We start from the raw sequence: 24547 nt of genomic DNA on the forward strand, positions 1-24547 counted from the left end.
GAGGGCTGTTTCCCAGTTTCCTCTCCGGTGATGATGTAGAGCTGTGCGGGGCATGCAGCCATAGCTTAGCTTAGCTTTCTCCCAAAAAGTCAACAAGTCGCAGCTGGCTCGTCCCATGCAGCTGAGAGGAAGCAGGAGAGACCTCAGAGGCGCTCAGTGTAACAGAAGAGGGCCGACAGCTGTTTAAAAAAGCTCGAAGACTTCCCCCCCCAATGGATGATTTAAACTTTCTTCGTCTCCTTTCAGTCCTCTTGACTTTAGAGCTGCTGTCGCTGTCTAACGGGACAGGATCGAGTAAGTTGTGCCACTTGAGAGCGAGTTATAGACCTCATGTTTTCTTTTCTGTCGAGGTTGAAATGGCTCGTTGACTTTAACAGACTTATGAGTAACAAAAAGCGGGATTGTTTTGGTCTATTTATGTAGCTGGCTGAGCGATGAGGCGCTAACATTAAGCAACAGTGACGTTTAAAAAAAGTTAAGAGGAGATTGGAAAATATGAATTTAATGAGACATTCATGTTATATTACTCATGCTTTGAAGGGGGACAAATGATAATCGTGAGTGTGTGAATTCCTGTGGAAAATCATTAACATTACTTTGGTGGTGTAAGGTGTGTCTGATTATTAGTAAACATTATGACCTTTTGTAGGCATTCTTAATGTGCCAGGCCTCTCACGTCCTGTGGATATTATGGTTGTCTGATAAAACTATCTTTCTTTCTTACGATTACTGTTGTTTGATAATTATATTAGATGGAAATGGACTGGATAGAATGTGACGCATTTCACTGAGATATGGATATTACACAAAGAAGGGTGGGCAACAAGTGCAGACTTTCCTAAGGGAGGGGTATATCCTTCCTGAGCCTTTTCCTGTTGCCTCCTGAGACGCAGCTTTTGTTCGACACTACTATATCACTACAGCGCCGGGTGAGGAAATGTTTTGTAAAGATAATGGATGTGTGTAGGACTGGAATAACATTTCTCACCCCCACTCTACGTTCCACAGGTGCCAAGCCAGAATGCCCTATCGAAATAACTCCAGACAGGATGGTGATACAGTACCAAGGCAGAGGCCAGTATGCAACATGCAAGCCAACACCCAGCGGTTCAAGGAATCTAGAAGGAGAAATATACTGGCAGGGTCTGCCGGGCATCAAAATTAACACCACAAGTTGGTTGGTTGACACCCAAGACTGGGACCCAAGGCCTGTTTGTACTGCAACGTTTGTGGGAATAGGAAAATGCCAGAAATACTTAAACTTCGATCTCTACAGTATGTATTCTTTGATGAATCATTTAAACATGTTTAAATGATAAACTTTAAACATGTTTCTGAAATTTTGGAACTATCCTGATCCCATAAAATCATCTCCCCAGAAACACCAGACAGCGTCTCCATCCATCCTGTGGATAACAGGAGCTCAGTGGTGGAGGGCAGAGAGGTCCAGCTGCAGTGTGACATTACCAATGTTGCTCCTGCTCAAAACCTGACTGTACGGTGGTACAAAGGGAATGAAACCTTCCAACCACTTATCCAAGGTGGGGAATCTTTCTTTACACAAGTTCTACCTTCTGTGAGGAAATCTACAAGTGCTAGTCTAACATTTAGTTAAAGCAATGCAGCATCATGCTAACATGAAATAATTATTCAACATTCATTAAGAGGAACTATTATGGAATGCCCTGAAGTGCATTCAATGAGGTGATAAACTCAACAATTGAAGTGTGACCCTGAAGTTAACTTTAATATTCATTGGTTATCCTGATGATGCAATACGTAATTTCCTTTAGAAATCAGATATTGCTCATTAAACAACCAGCATTAATACTTGTTTAAGTGAAATTGTTCTTCTCACCAACCTGATGTGACACCGACCGCAACAACGTTGGTTTCTCACCAGCGTATCTCTTATTTGCAACAGTGTTTGACTCCTTTAAGATCAGCATTTCACTTGTTGGTGTTTGTGGCTGTATTTTTCGGTACTCATGAACATAAGGAATTGCTTTGCACCATGATATAAAATATATACAATTGCACAAAAGGTTTGGCACACATAATCTTTGTAACGAGCGTAGTGTTTGTTTTCTTAAGAGTCCAGCAAGCAGAGTGAAATACATATATTGGCACCCCAGAAGAGTCATGCTTCACTGTCATCATCATTAACACTGAACTTTGAATTTTTGATGCAAAACATTAGGATCAACTTTTTGTTTTTGTCTTACTTAATTTGTCCATTAGGCTCAATGCAAGTGACCGGCTGCCTGCCTGACAACAGCACAAACTGTGACGCCAGTGTGATCCGATCCCCAGTGAATGTGTCGTCTACCATCAGCATCACTCTGAACAGAACGCACAGCGGAGCAGAGTTTAGATGTGAGGCTCAGTTGGACCTTGGACTTGAGGGACCACAGCCTCCCCCGAACATGATGTCCAGTCCTCTCAACATTACTGTCTACTGTGAGATCACACTTACATTTGCTGCTCAGTAGTCACAATAACACTGTAAGATGAAGTGATGATGGACATTTTATGGTAACAGAATAACTAACAGCTAACAGAATTCCACTCATTTAGATTTTCATAATAAATAAAAACTAGAAGTTCAGGACAAAGTGTAAAATGTTATTGTGAATTACCCAAATAACATATTAGCAGAAGTGTAGTTTTACTAAATGTACTGTAATTCCTTTGGGTCATGGTCTTTGAATTTTCTTTCACCTCATTCGGATGTATTTGTCATTATTTCTCAACAGATAAGCCCATCATCAATACCACAAAGCTTCCAACTACAATCCCAGTGTTCAGAGGTTATCCCGAGGAGCTCGTTTGTGAAGCTGAGGGTCACCCACCTCCAAAGATCCAGTGGCTCTACAGCTCAGACAAAGTGCCCCATGTATCTGGAGACACCCTCACCGTGTTTGAAGCAGGCTTCTACAACTGCAGCGCCACCAATGAGGTTGATTCTATCTCCCATGAGGTCAAAGTGATTTTAAAAGGTAATAATTGATTTTTAGAAGAAAATATGCATGTCTATAATAGATCTTTTTCCTAAATCAAGCAGCCCAGTTGTAAAACCAGATCTCTGGCAGAGGGTTTGAAGCCAATATACTCCACTCTACTCCCTTATGTACAAAGTACAGTGCTGTGAAAAAGTATTTGCCCCCTTCCTGATTTCTTATATTTCTGCATATTTGTCACGCTTAAATGTGTCAGATCATCAAACAAAATTTAATATTAGACAAAGATAACCTGAGTAAATACAAAATACAGTTTTTAAATGATGATTTCATTTATTAAGGGAAAACAGCTATCCAAACCTACCTGGCCCTATGTGAAAAAGTAATTGCCCCCCCTTGTTAAATCATGAATTAACTGTGATTAACCACATTTTTTGGAAAGCTGAGTTCAATTTCACTAGCCACACCCAGGCCTGATTACTGCCAGACCTGTTGAATCAAGAAATCACTTAAATAGAACCTGTCTGACAAAATGAAGTAGGCTGAAAGATCTCAAAAAGCAAAACATCATGCCGAGGTCTAAAGAAATTCAAGAACAGATGAGAAACAAAGTCATTGACATCTATCAGTCTGGAAAGGGTGCAAAGCCATTTCTAAGGCTTTGGGACTCCAGCGAACCACGGTGAGAGCCATTATCCACAAATGGAGAAAACTTGGAACAGTGGTGAACCTTCCCAGGGTTGGCCGGCCTACCAAATTTACTCCAAGAGCGCATCAAAGACTCATCCAGGAGGTCACAAAAGAACCAAGAACAACATCTAAAGAACTGCAGGCCTCACTTGCCTCAGTTAAGGTCAGTGTCCATGATTCAACAATAAGAAAGAGATTGGGCAAAGATGGCATCCATGGGAGAGTTCCAAGGCGAAAACCACTGCTGACCAAAAAGAACACAAAGGCTCGTCTCACATTTGCCAAAAAACATCTTGATGATCCCCAAGACTTTTGGGGAAATATTCTGTGGACTGACAAGACAAAAGTTGAACTTTTTGGAAGGTGTGCGTCCCGTTACATCTGGTGTAAAACTAACACAGCATTTCATAAAAAGAACATCATACCAACAGTCAAACATGGTGGTGGTAGTGTGATGGTCTGGGGCTGCTTTGCTGCTTCAGGACCTGGACGACTTGCCGTAATTGATGGAACCATGAATTCTGCTCTCTACCAGAAAATCCTGAAGGAGAATGTCTGGCCATCAGTTCAAGACCTCAAGCTCAAGGGCACTTGGGTTATGCAGCAGGACAATGATCTGAAACACACCAGCAAGTCCACCTCTGAATGGCTTATAAAAAACAAAATGAATTTTTTGGAGTGGCCTAGTAAAAGTCCGGACTTAAATCCAATTGAGATGCTGTGGCACGACCTTAAACAGGCCGTTCATGCTCGAAAACCCTCCAATGTGGCTGAATTAAAACAATTCTGCAAAGAAGAGTGGGCCAAAATTTCTCCACAGCGATGTAAAAGACTCATTGCCAGTTATCACAAACGCTTGATTGCAGTTGTTGCCGCCATGGGTGGCACAACCAGTTATTAGGTCTAGGGGGCAATTACTTTTTCACTTAGGGCCATGTCGGTTTGGATAGCTTTTTTCCCTCAATAAAATGAAATCATCATTTAAAAACTGCATTTTGTATTTACTCTGGTTATCTTTGTCTAATATTAAAATTTGTTTGACAAATATGCAAAAAAATTAGAAATCAGGAAGGGGGCAAATACTTTTTAACAGCACTGTATGTAACACTTGTCATGGGTTTCTGTTGCTCAAAGCTTTATTTTACTTTGCATAGTAAGTCAATAGAAAAGGCCAACAGAACTATATAGATATAATTGTGCTCTGGACAGCATAAATTAATATATTTATAAATAGAAAATAATGTTAAGTAGCAGAACAAACCCAAACAGCTTCAAGGAGGATTCTGTCCAGCTGTAAACATTTATTTCTAAATGGCGTTATGTGATGACTGAGCGGTATGACACAATGCTGTTTGCGTACAAAGACAGAAACAAAAAGGCAGAAGGCTGGAGGATAAGGATTGGGTACGTTTTGTTGAAAATGTTAAGCTTCTTTGTATAAAATGACTTGTTTTCTGTTGTCAGATGTTACAATCAGAGGGCTTTCATGTTTTCTCAATGATTATACAAATACAATTAGCTTATATTCCTGTCTGAGGGTAGGTCATATGTTAAAGGCAGAATGAGTAGGATTGTTGCGTTTTGTAAACACAACATTTAAAGTTGGCCCCTCTTCCCAGAAGTGAAAGCTTGGATGCATGCTTACGATCTGGCACCTGGTCGCTACGTTTTTCACACCCTGCGCGCTGTTATTGTCTGGGAGTTACACGTTTGACACCCAGAAACCCAAACGGCAAAATAAGAAAACACGTGCAGAGGGCAGGGTCTCTGCAGATACTGAAACCGCCACACACTTTTAGTGGGTCATAAGTGATGATTGAGAGTGATTCTTTTTGTGTGAGCCTATACATTGTTTTTTAAGAAAATCCTACTTATTCTGCCTATTAAAATTGTAGATAATAGTAGATGACTAGCAACCTTTTCCTAATTTTCATTTGTGCATTTGTTCATTCTGCATCCAAATAGTAAAGTGCATCTTCATTGATCCTGCAGTAGAAATTGAAAAATGGAGACACTTGCAGCAGTTTATTTTGAAAAACTTAAACATTAATATGTTGCCTGTTTGATTGATTTCATTACAGAGGATTACCTTCCTCTCATAGCTGGATTTGTGGCTGTCACAGTAGTTACCATCTCCATCATCTTCCTCTTCATCTACTCAATCTACTACAAGAACACCAGGATGCGCCGCTACAGTCTTAAAAACCCCAAACTCAACAACCCCAATGGCAACGTAGCTCACAACGGCTGGGATCTGCAGTTTCCTATGACCAAACTGTCTTAGCAGTTCATCTGTTGATAGCTCTGAATGAGCTGCATCTCTCTGCCAACAGAAACTAGTGTTTGAAAGCTTCAATACCACTTAGCCTGCAGCAACTGTTTGTCTGGAAACTTCACACATTCTGTCATCCTCGCATCTATTTTCCCACATATAGTATAGTATTTTACCCTTCGTGGAATAATCTAATTATAAAAATGAGCAACCTTGGCTTGAGATGTAACATTTTATATTTACTACTGGATTTGTACCTGTTTTCACTGGACAGAAAGAAGAGGAAGAGCAAAGACTTATAATTTCGCTCTGACTTGCCAGAGAAACTGTTTTGATATTTTTTCATAAGCACAAAGGGAATTTGATATGAATATGAATGTTTTTTGTTGACCTTGGGTTCACCAATGCTTGATTTTTTTTAATTTAATTTCCCCCGTTAATATTCACTAAATCTCGGATCTCTATGTTTTATTATTTTACAAACTGAACATGATTTTAGCATGCATTTAAGAAGTGGTGAGGCTGCTGTGGTTTTCACAGTCACACATGGAACAGGTAATGCACCACTTTCAGTGCTCATTGGCCTCAGAAGCTGTGACATTGAATCTGTGAAAAAGGAGACCAGCTTTGCTCGATTTGTGCACACTATTGCTTGTGCATACTTTTCATTGAGCCCACTGTCCCTTCACTATTGTTTGTAAGCCACTCTGCACTTCTTTCGTAGCCTTCTCTGTGCCTGGCCCTTTGTTGTGCCATACTGTGTCAGGCTCTGGTCTTATGGGACAAATTGTCTTGTTCCACAATTGTATGCTTTTGTATGAATGACTGCAGGCATTAATGCCGAATGCCTATCAGAACTGTATATTCAGGATAAATTTTATGTAAATGCAAAACCTTATTTATTTATGAAACAGGAAAGATGCAACAATTTAGTATTGAAAATGGACTGCAGACAGGCATGTAAGCATTGCAAATGTTGGAAGAGTTAGTGGAGTCGAAGTCCTACCTGTGATATAAGAACATGAGGACATTGTAACACTTTTGTGAATACAGCTGTAAATATTTGTGACTGGTGTACAACTATATTTTGATATTAAAAATGTTCCTTTTCAAACAGATTGCTTTGTTATTGAAATCTTATAGGCCTGAATATATCTGATGTGCACTGATGTATTCTTGCCTGGTAAATCCACCTTAGAGCACAGACACGTGACAAAGCCCAAACTTTGAAGGAGGAAATAAGTAATCTAAAGCTCCAATATCTAAATAGTTGTTGTTCTGCAGTCTTTTATAAGACCAGGATAACCAAGAGGGCATCTCCATTTTCCTGGCTTCTGAGGTTGAATGCTTATTCTAAACATTCAAATGTACCAAACTGTTGAATTATTCCTTTAAGACACCCTTGTTCAAGTCCAGCCCCCGCCTTGGCCACTCAAAAATGGTCTGTATATGTTTCTGACACTGTTTATATCCGGCAAACGCACTCGAGCGCTGGTCAACAGGAGTTTACCAGGAACACGTGAATGCATCACTAGGGTTAGGTTTTCTTTCGGGACTTTCTATTCGCTCAGTCACCAGGTGAAAGGAAAGATAACGCACGTAGCTACGAGGGACACGGATTTGGATAGCGTCTTCTCAACTGGACCATTTTTGTACTTTCATTTAGTAAAGGTGTTGTTGGTTGGCGCTCTGGCGAAGTCAATATGTGGTTCTTCATATTCAGCGGCTTACTAGCGTGTACAGGTAACTCTGTTTTCTGTCGTGTTCGTTTGCTTTTATTGAGGTAACACTTACATTCAGGTTACAAGTTAGTAACCATTATTGTGTCTCGGTTGTTTCAATGTTACAGCGTCGACTTCGCAGCCTGGCCTACGCCCATTGTTTGATTAACGTTAGTCTACTAAAACCTGATAATCTTATTAGTTTTTCTTTTATCTCCAGGGATCACATTTTAACCTCCGCACGTTTCCGTAGATCATTTATTAGTGTTAGGGCAACTGGAAGATTATCTATCTAACTTTAATTGAAGTGTAAACTTTAGTAGGCCATTATCCCAAATCCCACTTTTGGACAAGAGGGAAGCAGCACAAAGACATTAATTTGTAGTCAAGAAAAATAGTTTTGTTTCTCACCATAATGACATATCCATGTAAGTTTAACTGACGTTTATGAATATTACAGTGCTTATTGCAAACACTTTTAAGGGGTCCCACATATTGTTATCGTTAATGCTGTTATGGTTACAACACATGCATTTTGTCTCCAAGGCTTGTTTTATATAATCCAGTAAACCAGTACTGTTTTTTTTAACTGGTGACCACTCTATTACCTATTCAAAGTGTCCCCTTCGCTGGGGCAATATCCGGATTTGATATACAATACTATAATGCTGTGTAATCCACTGTTTTGCACATGGCTGCTTGTACTGTAGGCTATAATACATACTGTGTACCTCTAGGAAAGCCTGTGAGTTCCTCCTGTCCACTTGAGATGAGCCCTCCGAGAGTCGCGGTGAGATTTGGAGACTCCCTCTCAGTCAACTGCAGCTCATTACTCAACCAGACAAAGGGAATGGGCTGGGAGTCTTCACATGGAGGCAAAGGAAACACACTTGGGGTCTCTTTTCTACCCTTAGAAATAAAGTCTGTGAAAGTCTGGGAATTAGAACCAATATGCTTCATCAATCCCATTGTTGGCAATCAATGTTCTCAAACCCTACCAGTCACCATTTACAGTAAGTAGCCCCCCCTCAAGCAAGCCACTTGTAGGTTTTGATCTTTCCATACTACTGATGTTGGGACTGGTCACAGTTTTTGTTCAACATTTTTGTCACTTTTTTATACAGAAACGCCAGACAGTGTGTCTATGTCTCACCTGAGTCCAATGGGCCCCGTGGCAGAGGGTGAAAAGTATCGCGTGCAGTGTGACATTGTTAATGTTGCTCCAGTAAGCAGCCTCTCTGTGAACTGGCACAAAGGAGATAATATATTCTATACTGAGACATTTGAAGAGTCCAGTCTATCTCCAGTCAATAAGTCATCTGTTTGCAATCTGACGGCCCATAGAGATGATAATGGAAGTCCGATCTGGTGTGAAGCAAAGCTGAACCTTTTGCCCACTGTACCAAATCTTCCCACAATCCAATCAAAGTCACATGAAGTGATTGTCCTGTGTAAGTTTTTAATGCCAGTTTAATTTAACCATCACAGTTGTTGGATTTGTAAGAGCATATTGGGTGTGTTTTGCCTTTCTCCGATTGTATTTTAATGTCTCTTTTGTTTTTCTTTCTCTGTCTGTATTTTGATTTAATGTATCTCCTCAGACCCGCCAACCTTCACTGAGCCTGAAAATGAGACGCTGGAACTTGCAGCTCGTAGTAAAATGATTTTAAATTGCACTGCCACAGGAAACCCAATGCCGGTATACAGCTGGCATGTCCCACATACCATACAACAGACGGACAGGAATCAAAACGAGGATCAACCCATTTTGATCCCATCCTTTGAGCTTCCAGGGACCTATAACTGCACAGCGTCCAATACCCAGGGCACCAAGACTAAACATTTCACTGTCATCGAAGCTACAAGTAAGATATTGTTGCTAAAATCATTAAGTTTCTCAGCTTGTTCTACTCCATAATTGTCTTGCAGTGTTAATTATTCTATAATTCCTTCATGCTGTTGTTTTCCACCAGGTAGTCACCCTGGAACCACTGCTGGGATTTTAATGGCTGTGTTCTTTGTTGTAATCTTTGTTTTGGGATGTATGGTTTATCACAAACAAAGAAACTCCTCTGTTGCAAGAACAGAATGTCTGAGCTGAGAGTGAGAATGTAACACAAACTCCCATCTCCCACAGGGAATCGTACAACCTTTGCAGCCTTGGTTGGAGTATTTGTGTCCCTGGGAGCCCTGCTCTTCATTGGCGGTCTTTATTTTGTGACACCTGAAGGCACATTTTCTTTCAGCAAAGGCAGCTATCTCAGAGGACAACCTACCTCATCAGCACCTGTATGAGGCTGACTTTTTTAAATTCAATTTTGCATGGCTTTACAATGAAAATGGTGCTTTTTAATGTTTTTGTGCTTGGAGAATCAGTTTCATATTTCTTTAAAGCCAAGGGGCATGGTCTGCTCTGCATGCAGGTTTGTGCACTTCTGCTCATGCTTGGTCGCTGTAGCTTCAAGAAAGCATAATCCCATCAACTTCTTTTAAAGCTCTACAATATTGTTATATTAACAAATGGTACATTTACTCAAGAAATCAGGTTACTTAGAGAAATCAGGGAACGCAAGTAATCGGGGAATGCGTTTACATGCACTGTAGTAACCTGAGTACTGTAAATCTGTGTATATGTGCAGCAGGTCAGTGATCAAATTTCTCCCCTATCCCCCAACGTATTTTGGGCATGACTCACTTATTTTAAATGTTTGAATGTTGCTTCCTGAAATTGTTTTGGTGTTTGTGTTGGATAAGACTGATGGCACCGTGAGAGGACAGACAGACAGAGCACAGCTTTTCCTCAACAAATAGTCCAATGTTCAGCAGTGGAAACCTGCTTGTTCAGACTTCTAGATGCAACTTTGTGTTTCAGTTTCAGTTTCAGTCAGACTTTGGATGGAATTACTTGGAATCAGTACTCATCTGTATTCTTTTGTACTGTAATATGGAGACTAAAACTGAACTGAAAGAAGAATATATATTGGACATAATTATATATTAGACATAATACATTTAATAAGCAGTGGGTTTGTCAGCATGTTGTAGAGTTCTTCTGCCCCCAAGTGGCCAAAAAGTGAATGCCTTTGCGTATGCCTTTGGTCTGTCAGTAGCTGCACTCTTCTGGAAAAAAGATCTATTTTTATTACTTAAACAAATCGTCTGATGGCAAATTATAGGAGATGTATGACTGGGTACAACTTAATGGTACTGATCCAACAGCCATTGTGGCCTTAGTGCTTGCTTGTTGCCTAACTCTAACCCAAGACCATATTTTAAGGCACAAATTGAGTTGCTGCTCATGATGTTTTTGTCCACTCAGTTATATTTTGTTTCTATTTTGTACTCCAAACTTTCCAGACAGTAATATACAGCCACAGTAATTACTTGAGAGTGCTCTGAACACTGCAATGGGGCACAATGTTGATAGTGAGTTTTTTTTTTTACTGTTATTATACATTTTTGTGTATGCATAAATTATGCTCATTTCATGTTCTGTGAAATAATTTTACCAAATCTCTTTTGTATGCTCTCGAATGTTGAATTATTTTTGCACTGAAAAGATTAACCATGTCATTTCTGTGATGTGCCCATGATTTCATATAAGACCATCTGTTGCTTTATTGAAATTACCTGAATATGAGCCACTAAATCCTGTGTTAGACATACAGTAGTTTGTCTGATGTACCAGTAAAAAAGGGACAGTTAAAGTGAGAGATGTCATTTTGAAGGGAATATAATATAAAATGTTTATGTAATGTGTGCATGAGCAGCTTTGCATCTTGCGCATACATCAGTTGTTAAATTAAGCCAACTTCTCTGTCAGTGACATCCTTAGGCAGAATACTGATTGAGGCAAAGTCAAACCAGTGTCTTTCATCACTATGTTTCACTGCCACCTTTTGTCAACCCCCTTGGACCCCCCTCTTTCCCTCTCTGTCTCTCATTCAATCTGGCTTACATTATACAGTGCTGAGACTGCCATACTAATTAGTCCTGAACAAAGTGAATGTAAAGGAGAGCATTTGTTATCCTGCCTGCAGTTGCCAATATAAACCTATTTTTTCTGGAACCATGTTCTTTATGTTCAGTCCCTGTCATTCCCACTAAAGGTTTTCTTTTTTTTTCAGAAAGCACTGTTTGTGTATGCTCTGACTGTGTTGCTATAACAACCTGGCAGACTGGATATTGTTCAATTTGTCATGGAGTTAAAAAAAAAGTTTTATTATAGACACACAAGCTTAACATATTTCTCCAGAGAACTTGCAGAAAGAGCAGCATATTCAAAGTGAAGCGAGCATGAGCTGTAATCTGTGCATTGAGATTCCCAGCTGTGCTCTCCACAAATACACCAGAAAGCATCCGATTACTTGCTCACTTGCACTGCAGCCGCGGTCAGAGTGGATATGCTGTGTAGCATTCTGGTCACAGTGTGAGTCTAACAAGCTGCATGCTGCATAACACCAATACTACTGCCTGCTGGGATTTCACAAAGCATGGAGTTCAGAAACAATAGGAGACAAGCATGCAGGCAGAACTGAAAACAGGCTTTTGTTCACAGCCAGTCAGGGTTTGACAACAAGATAAGACATTAAATCATGGTTTGAAAGCAAAAGCATGGCCACACCTAAGGCTGGAATGTAGAGAGCATTAAAAACACATCAAACCCTTGCCTCTGTATAATAAATAATGAAGGTGTAGTTCAGATTTACGTCTATATCCAAGAAGATTTACATGGGTCAAAGGTCATTCCATCAGTTTAGAGAGGAAGGGAAAGTTTGGGCTACAGAAGCAGTTCAATGATTTGAACTTGATAATGCTATAACATTGTCAGGCATCTCAATTTTTGTAAATGTTTTAGTATACTTCAAAGGTGACAACTTTTCATTTTGGCAACCACACTTTGGTGTACTAAGACTGTAATAAATCGTTATTGAAAATGGAAAATATATGTATTCATGTTATATCCTAACCACAGCATTATCTCCACACTAGTCCTGTGGTAATGTGTCTACATTATTGCGAGTGAGTCATTAGCTGTGGTGTCTGTAGGCCTATAATTTCCTGCTAAAATGCTTATAAGATCAATGCAGTACAAAGGATTGGGCTGTGTTTTTTCAGAGGCCTACCACCTGTTAAATTTCCCTCTTTCCCTTTTACCCCCCACCCCCAAAGTCAGCTGGGATGAAGGGGGCCCTTTTGTTCCAACATAGTTCCCTGCAGAGTAGCCAAGCTTGTTCAAGTTGGAATTTTCTTTCTCTTGCCTCTTAATCGACGGCTCAGTGAAATAACATGGGAAACAACTCGCTCCAATGGATCCTGACGCTTTGCATGTTTTGCTCAGGTAAAATGTTTTTGGGCAACATGTTTTTCTCTCACTTGTTGGGGTTATAGATGCCGTCTGGTGCAGTGTTTTCTCATGGAAATAGTGGTGTAGTGATAAATGAAAGCGTAGGCTAACAATGACCTGTAGTCGGTGATAACATACATACACATAAATGTATCTATATTCCTGGATGGTGTTTGATGCAGTAAGTGTTTTATGAAGATCTAGTGATAAACGAAAGCGTAGATATATAGATAACGACCATCAGTGGAACAAGTTCAAGCACTGGTTTATTTTTATTTTATTAGACCATTCAAACTAATATGGTGTGTATTATAGATCTTTGTAACCTAAAAAATGCCTATTTGTATTTTGGTAGCGACACTATAATCATGACGGGCTAAACTGAAGGTTTCAATCTGGATAGATTAAGTAGGCCTACATGTTGTTTCCATAAAAAACAAATAAACAATTAGCAAGATAGCTATGAATTTACTATTATAAACAGGTGTAGCCTATGTCAGATGATGTTAGGCCTATTTGGCTATCGCTGATGTATTACTGGTTTTCCGTGTGTTGTAACAGGGTTGCATAATAGGTACCTACAGCCAGCTTGTGTACATAAAATATGAAAGTGCTCTAAGAGGAGAGAAGGGGTGGTGATGAGGCAGGCTGTACTGATGGTGACTGCTGCTGTATGTCTCAGTGTCAGGTGAAGGTTGCTCCCTAATCCTCAAGCCCTCCAGGGTCGTGGTGGGCTTTGGGGAGCCGGTGGCAGTCAGCTGTGAGGCCGCTCGCCCGGTACGTGTCCTCGGCTGGGAATCGGCCATCAGTGCCGCTCACACTCAACACGACCTGTCCGTCCAGTGGAAGGTCGACAGTCTCATTGATTGGATAGAGGAGCCTATCTGTTATGGTGTGTTTTTCACAGCTCCGAGACAGTGCGAGGAGAAACTCAACCTCGTCCTCTACAGTGAGTCGATTTTAACACAGTGTAGAAATGCATGACTCACATAAACTCGTTTGAATGACGTGAACTTTGTGTATTATTCATTTAGAAACCCCAGATAGCGTCTCCATCAGGCCTGTGAACCACACTGGCCCTATGGTGGAAGGAAAGGAGTACCAGCTGCTCTGCGAGGTGCAGAATATCGCTCCTGTTCAGTACCTCACCCTGAGGTGGTACCGAGGACAGACTGAGGTTTATAACCACTCCTTCTCCGACCTCACATCTTCCTCGCCTGTCCAAGTGTCCTCTATCCTCCTGATCACACCAACCAAAGCCGAGAATGGAGCACAGTACTGGTGTGCGGCAGTGCTGGAGCTTGGACCAGAGGGACCACATCCACCTCCTACTGTGACCTCGGAGCCTCTTAATGCCTCTGTGTACTGTAAGTCATGACTCATAGTCAAGTCTCATATGTTTAATACATTGAAGGGGGTACATCTAATCCCTGTGATCTTTTCTCTAGTTCCCCCAACGTTCCTCAGCCATGAACCAGAGGTTTTGGACCTTATAGCGGGTGCTGAAATGTCCTTGAACTGCACTGCCTCAGGAAACCCCACACCTGTGTACAGCTGGCAATCCTCCCATCCCATTCAGGAGAGGACGGAGGACGAAGCAGTTCTTACCTCCTCCTCACTGCTCCCAGGGACCTACACCTGTACTGCCTCCAATACACTGGAGAAGAAGAGCAAGCAGTTCATTGTCAAGGCCAAAGGTAGAAGGGAGCTCTGAAGTTCACATGTGCAATTTATCTCTATACTCTGCGTTCTAATCGGCATCTTCTTTTGCTTTCACTTAGGTGTTTGAAACAAGAGATCTTGAGATGGGATCAGATGACCACATTGGACATACAAGGAGAATTCGACTGAGTGGATTTTACTGTTGCAGCTTTGGAGATGGAAATGACAATGCATTCATGACTCAACAGATATTTATGAGGATCTTGCTATCAGGCAGAATTAGATGATCTGAATATACTATGTTTGGTAACTGTCATTTAATTTGTCAGTATGTTCACATGAACATGTATTGTGAGATAGATTGGTGGTTTAGGATATAATTCACTTTTTATGCTTTTCACGTGATATCCTGTATCTAATTTATATTTTTGCTAGACTTATTTTCGTATTAATGAAATCATCTTGTAACATTACAAATGTGTAGCTACTCTTGAAATAGCAATGATGACTACATCATTAATGTATCAACTTTAATACTGAATGGTAAAGATCAGCAAGCCACTACTGTAAATATGAACTGTTTCTTGATTTGCTTATCGTTATGAATAAAAGTTAAATAAAAAACATTGTTTTTCACTTATTTATTATAATAAGATTATTAGTATTAGTATTAATGATAGTCGTGACTGTTACATCGTGACATAAAAGCAGGAGAGCACTGCAATGCTAAAATTATGGTTACACTGTGAAGCAGAGCAGCGTCTCATAATGCTATTTGCATATTAGGGCTTTTCATTAAAAACTACATTTGATAAGTTTTGTTCAAAGCAATATTTATTTGTGGCATTAATTCTTTAGTCATTTGACTGTCTGTGGTGCACTGATCTGGGACCACCGGGTGTCGCTGTTGCACTTTTTCAGAGATAATTTCATTCGCTATGGGCATGTCACGTGACCAAAACATAACCTCGCAGTCGCAAGTGAAAGGAGGAAGTGGCATTAGCTGCTTACATTAGTAAACGACCTTTCATTTGAGACCTCACCATAAGACGTCCATGCAACTACCCTGATTGATAAAAGGTGGGAGTCAGTCTTTGTGATGCAGTGCCTGATATGTATTTGTTTACTACAAGTGGACAACTTCTAAAAACTGTCTGTTGCCTTTCAGGTATGCCACAGAAAGACCCGTGTCAAAAGCAAGCATGTGCAATTCAAAAGTGTTTACAAGGTACATAAAACAGTAACTTCAATGCCATTAAATGTTGTTAAAGCAAATAATCATTTAGCTAACTCCGCCCCTTCCTGCAGCTAACAAATACGTGGAGAGCATGTGTGAGGACGTGATCAGGGAGATGCGGCGCTGCTGTGAGACGCAGGCTGGAAGCTCCATCTGCTGCTCCGGGTTCAAGGACTCAAAACCCACGGAGAACAAAATTAACACATAGCTCCCTGTGGGATGTTTTTGATGGGAATAATGGTACAAACATTGTGTCAATGTTTTATAGTACACACACAGTCTCTCATAGACATTTTGACATGTCATTGCAGAAAGGCACATACGTACCACTGGCCCTGGAGCTGGCACATACAGTATATGGAGTGTAGTAATTATTAATTACACGTGTATTTGACAGGCCAAAATGTCACACCTCTCTGGCACAGTCACAACATTAAATTGAACATTATACTGGAAGCTTTCAAATGTAATATTCATTAAAGGGAAGTTTGACTGAATTATTTTCTGCTGCTTTTCATGTCATTGTGTCCACACCCTGTATGATGCAAATGTTTGTGCATGTCAGCAATGAGCTACTGGGACACTCGACTTGTCAAAGGCCCTGCACACCCACACAGGTGATTTAAATAGTTTCTGGCTGATTGGACCTACAGACTACATATACTCAGGACTTTGTGTGTGTGTGTGTGTGTGTGTGTGTGTACAGACTCTGCTTGATTGACATCTCCCTGACTCTCCTGTTGTTGCACCTGTTAGGGCAGACAAATTACATTGTTATTATTCTCATTAGTAGGGTACATTGAGTCTGGTGACCTGGGTGCAGTTTTTAAGAGACACATTTTTATATGCAAATGGAAAATCACTGAAAGTAAAGCAGTTCCAGCTTTTGTTTGCACACCTCAAACATACATGCAGACAAACAAACAGTTGTAATGTGAAATGACTCCAGCACCATGAATCGTCTCATCATCATGTGCAGGAAATACAGTTTATTTTAAGTTTGATTGGCTTTGAGCCTGTTTTGTACCAATACACTGTCTACTGAATGTGTTGTCATTAGATAATTGGGTATTTCTGTCTCTTACAGTGCATCCGGAAAGTATTCACGGCGCTTCACTTTTTCCACATTTTGTTATGTTACACCCTTATTCCAAAATGGATTAAATTAATTTTTTTCCTCAAAATTCTACACACAACACCCCATAATGACAATGTGAAAAAAGTTTTTTTGAAATTTTTGCAAATTTATTAAAAATAAAAAACTAAGAAATCACATGTACATAAGTATTCACAGCCTTTGCCATGAAGCTCAAAATTGAGCTCAGGTGCATCCTGTTTCCACTGATCACCCTTGAGATGTTTCTGCAGCTTAATTGGAGTCCACCTGTGGTAAATTCAGTTGATTGGACATGATTTGGAAAGGCACACACCTGTCTATATAAGGTCCCACAGTTGACAGTGCATGTCAGAGCACAAACCAAGCATGAAGTCAAAGGAATTGTCTGTAGACCTCCGAGACAGGATTGTCTCGAGGCACAAATCTGGGGAAGGTTACAGAAAAATTTCTGCTGCTTTGAAGGTCCCAATGAGCACAGTGGCCTCCATCATCCGTAAGTGGAAGAAGTTCGGAACCACCAGGACTCTTCCTAGAGCTGGCCGGCCATCTAAACTGAGTAATCGGGGGAGAAGGGCCTTAGTCAGGGAGGTGACCAAGAACCCGATGGTCACTCTGTCAGAGCTCCAGAGTTCCTCTGTGGAGAGAGGAGAACCTTCCAGAAGGACAACCATCTCTGCAGCTATCCACCAATCAGGCCTGTATGGTAGAGTGGCCAGACGGAAGCCACTCCTTAGTAAAAGGCACATAGCAGCCCGCCTGGAGTTTGCCAAAAGGCACCTGAAGGACTCTCAGACCATGAGAAACAAAATTCTCTGGTCTGATGAGACAAAGATTGAACTCTTTGGTGTGAATGCCAGGCGTCACGTTTGGAGGAAACCAGGCACCGCTCATCACCAGGCCAATACCATCCCTACAGTGAAGCATGGTGGTGGCAGCATCATGCTGTGGGGATGTTTTTCAGCGGCAGGAACTGGGAGACTAGTCAGGATAGAGGGAAAGATGAATGCAGCAAAGTACAGAGACATCAAGGTAACATGGATGAAAACCTGCTCCAGAGCGCTCTTGACCTCAGACTGGGGCGACGGTTTATCTTTCAGCAGGACAACGACCCTAAGCACACAGCCAAGATATCAAAGGAGTGGCTTCAGGACAACTCTGTGAATGTCCTTGAGTGGCCCAGCCAGAGCCCAGACTTGAATCCGATTGAACATCTCTGGAGAGATCTGAAAATGGCTGTGCACCGACGCTTCCCATCCAACCTGATGGAGCTTGAGAGGTGCTGCAAAGAGGAATGGGTGAAACTGCCCAAAGATAGGTGTGCCAAGCTTGTGGCATCATATTCAAAAAGACTTGAGGCTGTAATTGCTGCCAAAGGTGCATCAACAAAGTATTGAGCAAAGGCTGTGAATACTTATGTACATGTGATTTCTCAGGTTTTTTATTTTTAATAAATTTGCAAAAATCTTTTTTCACGTTGTCATTATGGGGTGTTGTGTGTAGAATTTTGAGGAAAAAAATGAATTTAATCCATTTTGGTATAAGGCTGCAACATAACAAAATGTGGAAAAAGTGAAGCGCTGTGAATACTTTCCGGATGCACTGTATACAGTGAAGTTCTCTCTGTTTGACTGTGCTTGTCAGGCCTGCGCAACTTATGTATCAGTCTAGTAAGAGGCTCTTGATTGCTGGACTGATGCCTAAACAAGAAATGTACCACATCAACTGTTTAATTATTTGTGTGTCAATGTGAAACATCTACATTTCAAAATAAAAGAGGAAAGAGGCAAAACTGACTTTTTTCAAATTTTTGACATGCCAGGAATATACATTTACGCAGACTTGAATGAATGGCATGCGCACTGTATGAACAAGTTTTACTATTGCACTCTGGAGTAGTTCAAGGGCAAATCCCTTGCAGAGAAAGACACATTTTTTCTCCAGCATAAGTGTATCCATAAGTGCAATACATTCATTTGGATTTAGATCTGTATTCATCATTCATTTTAAAAATAGAATTAAGAAATTAGTCTTGTCAATCATTTTATCCTCTTCTCTGAGAGAAGAGTGAACAACATTAGAATAAGATAATGTTTTACTATATAGTTGTTTACCTCATGAAAGAACAACTTTGAGAATAATGAACTTTATTTATGATACTGCATTGCTACATAAGAAAACACACACACACACACACACACACATAGAAAAGAGCTGAAAAAAACATTACGGCGAAAACATATATTGAAATATAATATAATTACTTGTATGTGCACCATTAATGTACAGGATGTGTACACCTCCTTGGCCAATAAAGCAGATTCAGAAATAAATAAACGATATTAAAATTTTAATAAATTCTACATTTTGTTAGAGACCATGAAGATGTACTTCTGTTAAATTAATTTATGAATGTGACAAACAACAGTGTTGATAAAGGGCTGATGAAGGCAAAGCTCGTCTTTTCTTCCGGTGTCGCCATACGTCCGCGTGACGCAGTGACGCGCTGACGTCAAACGGAAATGGGCAGCAGCTCTTCTTTCTAGAAATCTGTAGCAGTTTCTGGCTAGCCCACGCTAGGTAGCTTTATCTGAGTTTGTGTTGGCTAAACACAGCCAGCCGCTGTATTGAACACAAATAGACATTTCTGAGAAGTGCAGCGTTCTTGTGTTATATGCGTTTTTGATTGAAGACTCGGGTTTGCTTCGTTAAGCCCTCTATCTTCACCGAGTCATATTTCAAGCTAACGCTGTTTGCGTTAGGTACTTGCTGGCATAATGTCCAGGATAGACTACAGCGTATGGGACCACATTGAGGTGTCAGACGATGAAGATGACACCCACCCGAACATCGACACACCCAGCCTCTTCAGATGGAGACACCAGGTACAGATTTATAACAATTTAAATGTGTTTACGTTTAGTACAATTGGTGCTCAATACACTGTATCTGTCTGCTGTTAAATGTTTCCTGTTCTCATTCTGGTGCTGTATAAAATTGCACATTATTATATTCGAGTAGGTAATAACTTAGAAATGTTTAACTTTTTGTAATTAGCCCCACATATGAGAAAGCATGTGGTAGAGGGCCACCATAGTTAAATACTGTAGTGGGCATAAAACCCTTGTACCTGAGGTTGTGACTAATGTTAGATTTGTACTTCAGGCACGTGTGGAACGAATGGATGAATTTAAGAAAAAAGGTGAAGACTTAAGCAAGGCACACCGTGATTCCCGGCGTAAGTTGGCAGAGGCACAGAAGAAAATACAAGAGTTGACCATTTCAACAACGGATGATGCCAAAGCAGAGCTGAGCAAAATGCAGTCTGAGGAGAAGAAACTGAAAAAAGAGGAAAGGGAGTGGGAGAAGAAGATGGAGGACCACAACCGGGAAGAGAAGAAGATGCCATGGAACGTCGACACACTCAGCAAGGAGGGTTTCAGCAAGGTGAGGCAGATAAAGGAAGCCATTTATAATAAGTGGACGACTTGGAAGTGGGTATGGGATTGGAGGAATTAGCAGTGAGTCACATAAACACAGAGACTAAGAAATGTTAAATGTAAGTTGGTTTTTGACAGCCATATTGATTTTTCTTCATAAATGGCTTTAAGTCTTTGTAATGTACATATCTCTGACTCTTTCTGATACACATTAGTTAATCTTTACAGCCTTAATATCCAGTATGTCTGATATGACATTCTTTCTAAAGGTATCCGAGACGCAGTCTGAAATGATTATTCTCTGCCACTGTTCTCCTCCACAGAGTGTTGTTAATATCAACCCTGAATCCGCTGAAGAGACGGAAGAAGAGAAGGAGCAAAAGCATAAAACCTTTGTGGAGAAATATGAGAAGCAGATCAAACATTTTGGTAAGGATTATTGACATCCATTCACCATATTTGCTGCATGTGTATTGGTATTTGAAAGTAGTTATTGTCTTTCATTGCTGTCTATTCTGCAGGCATGTTGCGACGTTGGGATGACAGCCAGAAGTACCTCTCTGACAACTCTCATCTAGTATGTGAAGAGACTGCCAACTACCTGGTCATCATGTGCATTGACATTGAAGTTGAGGAGGTAAACTTTACAAAACAGAATGTATTTTTCAACATTTTGTTATAAGGACTCTCATATTCTATATATTTCATGCATGTTGAGATTCAAATATACTGAAGTTAGTTTTATGGGGATATTTTCCACAACTTGTTTTCTTTACTGTTCTTTAAAATATGTGCATTATTCTAAAAAAGATCTTCCATTTTTTTGTAGAAACATGCATTGATGGAGCAAGTGGCTCATCAGACCATCGTCATGCAGTTTATTCTTGAGTTGGCAAAAAGCCTCAAGGTGGACCCCCGCGGTTGCTTTCGACAATTTTTTGCCAAGATTAAGGTAACTAACTGTTTGGATGCTACACTCTAATGAAATATATTTTTATAGCCTTATAGCCCTTTTTGACCAAAATGTTTGAACAAAAGGTTCCAGGAACTATGAACAGAGGAACTATCCTTTTCCACATTCCTGTTTGCGTTTCCTTCACATCTGAAGAACTGTGATATTAGGCAAATTATTCCAATGATGGATTAAAAGCAACAACAGCGTTTGAAGTGCAAATTTTAAAATTAGGTACACCTGTACATCACCGCAGCAACTGCACCACTGAATAAGATTTTCTGGTTGTTACTCTGTAAGTTCTTGAGTTCCTCAGAAGACTCCTGTGTTGGAAACACCCTAATAAATGCAAAGTAATTGCAATGTTAAGTTAAATACTCCATTTGCATGGCCACCGACATACCAGATAATGTGTCCCCTCACAGACCGCAGATCAGCAGTACCAGGATGCTTTCAATGATGAGCTGGAGTCATTTAAGGAGCGGGTTCGGGGGAGGGCGAAGATCCGCATAGAAAAGGCCGTCAAAGAATATGAGGAAGAGGAGCGACAAAAGCGCATGGGACCTGGAGGGCTAGATCCTGTTGAAGTGTACGAGACCCTGCCACTCGTAAGTTCTTTGTTTTTCAAGAAGCACTCAGCACTCTCCTTTTATCGTCTTTTGTTAGTTTGCCTTACTAAGTATGTTCTGAATTGCAGGAGATGCAGAAATGCTTTGATGAGAAGGACATCCAAATGTTACAGGAGGTTATTAGTAAAATGGACCCAACGGTATGTTTCTTTGTTAAAGCCTACAGTTATTCTTTTTATTCTTATTCTAATAAACAGCAGATGGTGTTTTGACTAATACAGTCTGTTGACCAATCAAGTCTGCTGGGAATCATATTTCACTTATGTAAATGTGTAGTTATCTGATTCACATGTATTTGTGTCCTGGTTCAGTTGATAAATGTGATTGTTTTACACAATTTAGGAGGCGAAGACTCACATGAAGAGGTGCATAGACTCTGGGCTCTGGGTCCCCAACTCCAAGACAGACGATGGGGATGAGAAAGAGGAAGATGCTACCTATGAGGAGGTGAAACAGGAGCCGGAAGAAACTAAGAAGGAATGACCAACATTGATCCTATGATTTGTTGTTTCTGCAAATGTACCTATCTTACCCATTGTATTGCAACTCCACTGTGTGTATGATTAGTTTGCCAATCAAGGAACGATGAAATAACTGAAATATTTAGCTGAGACTTAAGGGATTAGCCTTCACCTAACTGCACAACTACGTTGCATCAGTAACTCCTGCTTGGAAAAGAAACTGCTGCTTGTGTTTAGGTCTTTTATTTGTTTGGACATCACTAAAGCTGTGTTCTTACATCTTGTATACACCTGTCCGTTCGTGTGGGGGCGTGCACACATGTCTGCCTGCTTAATCTTTTTTTTCATTTCCCAATTTAAGATATTTGTTAGATTTTTTTAGGGCTTGAGTAACCAATGTATTCAGATGGTTTCCCCAAAGTGACATTTTCTACAAACTAAAGGTTGAATTATATCCAACTATCCAAGACCAAGGTGTTGTGGTTATGTCTAAAATCTGAAGGTGTGGGTGACATGCTTTTCAAATCATAAAGTTAGAGGTCAAAACTGTGAGTCATAAGAGATTCACAAGAAAAAGATCTGCAGAGTGGTAACCACTGCTTTATAATGTGGACAGAGTGTCTGACTAGGTTTTCTAATTAAGCACTTGGTCTTTACAAATTACATTTGCTCTACATAGAGATTCAGTGGTACTGTAGGTACATCACAGTATACATTAAAACACAACAACACAAATTGCTTAATTTAAAAAGTTGTTGATTTCAGAGAGTCCTAAGGGTGAGCTTTGTGTCTGGGGATGATGACCCCACTTGTTCCCACCTTGGCCAAATTATGTTCCCAATTAAGTGGATAAAATGGAGTGTGCAAGTGCAAGAATGATCGCTCCCATTAATCCTTATTAGGTGATGTGGCACAGTGCCGAGAAGAGCTGGAAAGTTGTGGTTGGATTCTATACTTCCACTACCAATGCCTTTTATTTTGAAGGTGAGCGTGCTAGTTTGGAAATTTGCTTATGTCAGGGCTGACTTTCTAAAAAAATAAACAATTATTAAGTGAAACCGGCTATACGAAGGCATTACTTGACTATCTTGGAAATCGCTAAATAAGACTGCTTTGTGTATACTGTCAGAAGCTATTGTGGGGGAAAAAACCTGTTTTTGCTCCTAGATTTGTGTGAGATTATTGCACGCATAATTCCAGGATTTGCATCGCAAACAAACTAAAATAATGAAGGGAAGTTCAACCTCCATTTTAGTCGAGACAAAAGGCAGAAGAAATAAAATACCAAAGAAATTTGACATGACACTGAAAAGGCAGAGGAGGATGTCCGGAAATAGCCACGATATTAAGCTGGGGGTGAGGCTTCTGACTGGCAGGCGCACAGTGCGATATTAGACAACCACTGACATCGATCAACAAGCGCTCGTGAAGAAAAATGTTGAAATGATGAAAACAGGATGAAGCTGTTTATTATAGGCGTGGTTAATTGAAGGTTGACTTTATTGATGTGTGACGCACCCTGAAGAAGTCCTTACTTTACTTGACTCTTTTCATGCTAATTTCTTCTTCACTACATTTCAGAGGGAAATGCAGTACTTTCCACTTAAATACAATTTTGACAGCTTTTGTTACTAGTTACTTTACAAGTTAAAATTGTTGCCTACAAAACATATGAGGAGCTTATAAAATACAGCAAGTATTACAATTAAAACAAGTATTCGATTATTAATTAGTTAATTAATTGGCAATTATTTTGATAATCGTCATTTTTCATGCAAAGACATTTCATGGTTCCAGCTTCTCAAATGTGAGGATTTTCTGCTTTTCCTTTTAATAATTTTTTATTTATTTTTAACAATGTTGTGGTTCGGACTATTGGTTGGACAAAACAAGCATTGTGAAGGTGTCACACACCAAACAATCAATCGATTAAACGAGAAAATAATCAGCAGCTTAATCCATAATGAAAATAGTCATAAATTGCAGTCTTCTTCAGAATATAATTTTCATCACTCTTATTCTCGACGTTTATTTTGAAAGGTCAGCCCACGTGTACGTGCGT

General features: G+C 40.2%; 3 protein-coding genes across 3 annotated transcripts; all 3 read left to right on the forward strand.

Annotated features, from left to right (window-relative positions):
• Positions 1–163: 163 nt before the first annotated feature.
• On the forward strand, positions 164–15108 carry LOC139300012 (vascular cell adhesion protein 1). Its single transcript, XM_070922976.1, has 14 exons — positions 164–294; positions 1009–1275; positions 1380–1541; positions 2242–2460; positions 2757–2999; positions 5732–5933; positions 8469–8656; positions 8768–9094; positions 9245–9508; positions 9781–9932; positions 13705–13939; positions 14025–14357; positions 14439–14687; positions 14772–15108. The coding sequence occupies exons 1-14, from the start codon at positions 213–215 to the stop codon at positions 14777–14779; spliced, it is 2931 nt and encodes a 976-aa protein (XP_070779077.1). The 5' UTR covers positions 164–212; the 3' UTR covers positions 14780–15108.
• A 510-nt stretch (positions 15109–15618) lies between these two features.
• Positions 15619–16370, forward strand: cmc4 (C-x(9)-C motif containing 4 homolog (S. cerevisiae)). Its single transcript, XM_070923747.1, has 3 exons — positions 15619–15732; positions 15821–15880; positions 15961–16370. The coding sequence occupies exons 2-3, from the start codon at positions 15823–15825 to the stop codon at positions 16095–16097; spliced, it is 195 nt and encodes a 64-aa protein (XP_070779848.1). The 5' UTR covers positions 15619–15732; positions 15821–15822; the 3' UTR covers positions 16098–16370.
• A 3194-nt stretch (positions 16371–19564) lies between these two features.
• On the forward strand, positions 19565–23542 carry LOC139300099 (hsp90 co-chaperone Cdc37). The gene is made up of 8 exons (XM_070923086.1): positions 19565–19888; positions 20169–20450; positions 20767–20872; positions 20965–21080; positions 21273–21395; positions 21821–22003; positions 22093–22164; positions 22367–23542. Exons 1-8 carry the CDS (start codon positions 19781–19783, stop codon positions 22505–22507), a joined length of 1131 nt encoding a protein of 376 aa, XP_070779187.1. The 5' UTR covers positions 19565–19780; the 3' UTR covers positions 22508–23542.
• The last annotated feature ends 1005 nt before the right edge of the window (positions 23543–24547 follow it).

Source organism: Enoplosus armatus, chromosome 17, assembly GCF_043641665.1.
Source record: "Enoplosus armatus isolate fEnoArm2 chromosome 17, fEnoArm2.hap1, whole genome shotgun sequence".
Lineage (NCBI taxonomy): Eukaryota > Metazoa > Chordata > Actinopteri > Centrarchiformes > Enoplosidae > Enoplosus > Enoplosus armatus.

Coding starts and splice junctions, on each gene's coding strand:
- cmc4 (XM_070923747.1), top strand. CDS start 15,823: ATGCCACAGAAAGACCCGTGTCAAAAGCAAGCATGTGCAATTCAAAAG. Junction 15,881..15,960: donor AATTCAAAAGTGTTTACAAG/GTACATAAAACA, acceptor CCCTTCCTGCAG/CTAACAAATACGTGGAGAGC.
- LOC139300012 (XM_070922976.1), top strand. CDS start 213: ATGGATGATTTAAACTTTCTTCGTCTCCTTTCAGTCCTCTTGACTTTA. Junction 8,657..8,767: donor CCTACCAGTCACCATTTACA/GTAAGTAGCCCC, acceptor TTTTTTATACAG/AAACGCCAGACAGTGTGTCT. Junction 9,095..9,244: donor ACATGAAGTGATTGTCCTGT/GTAAGTTTTTAA, acceptor GTATCTCCTCAG/ACCCGCCAACCTTCACTGAG.
- LOC139300099 (XM_070923086.1), top strand. CDS start 19,781: ATGTCCAGGATAGACTACAGCGTATGGGACCACATTGAGGTGTCAGAC. Junction 19,889..20,168: donor TCTTCAGATGGAGACACCAG/GTACAGATTTAT, acceptor TTTGTACTTCAG/GCACGTGTGGAACGAATGGA. Junction 21,081..21,272: donor TTGACATTGAAGTTGAGGAG/GTAAACTTTACA, acceptor ATTTTTTTGTAG/AAACATGCATTGATGGAGCA.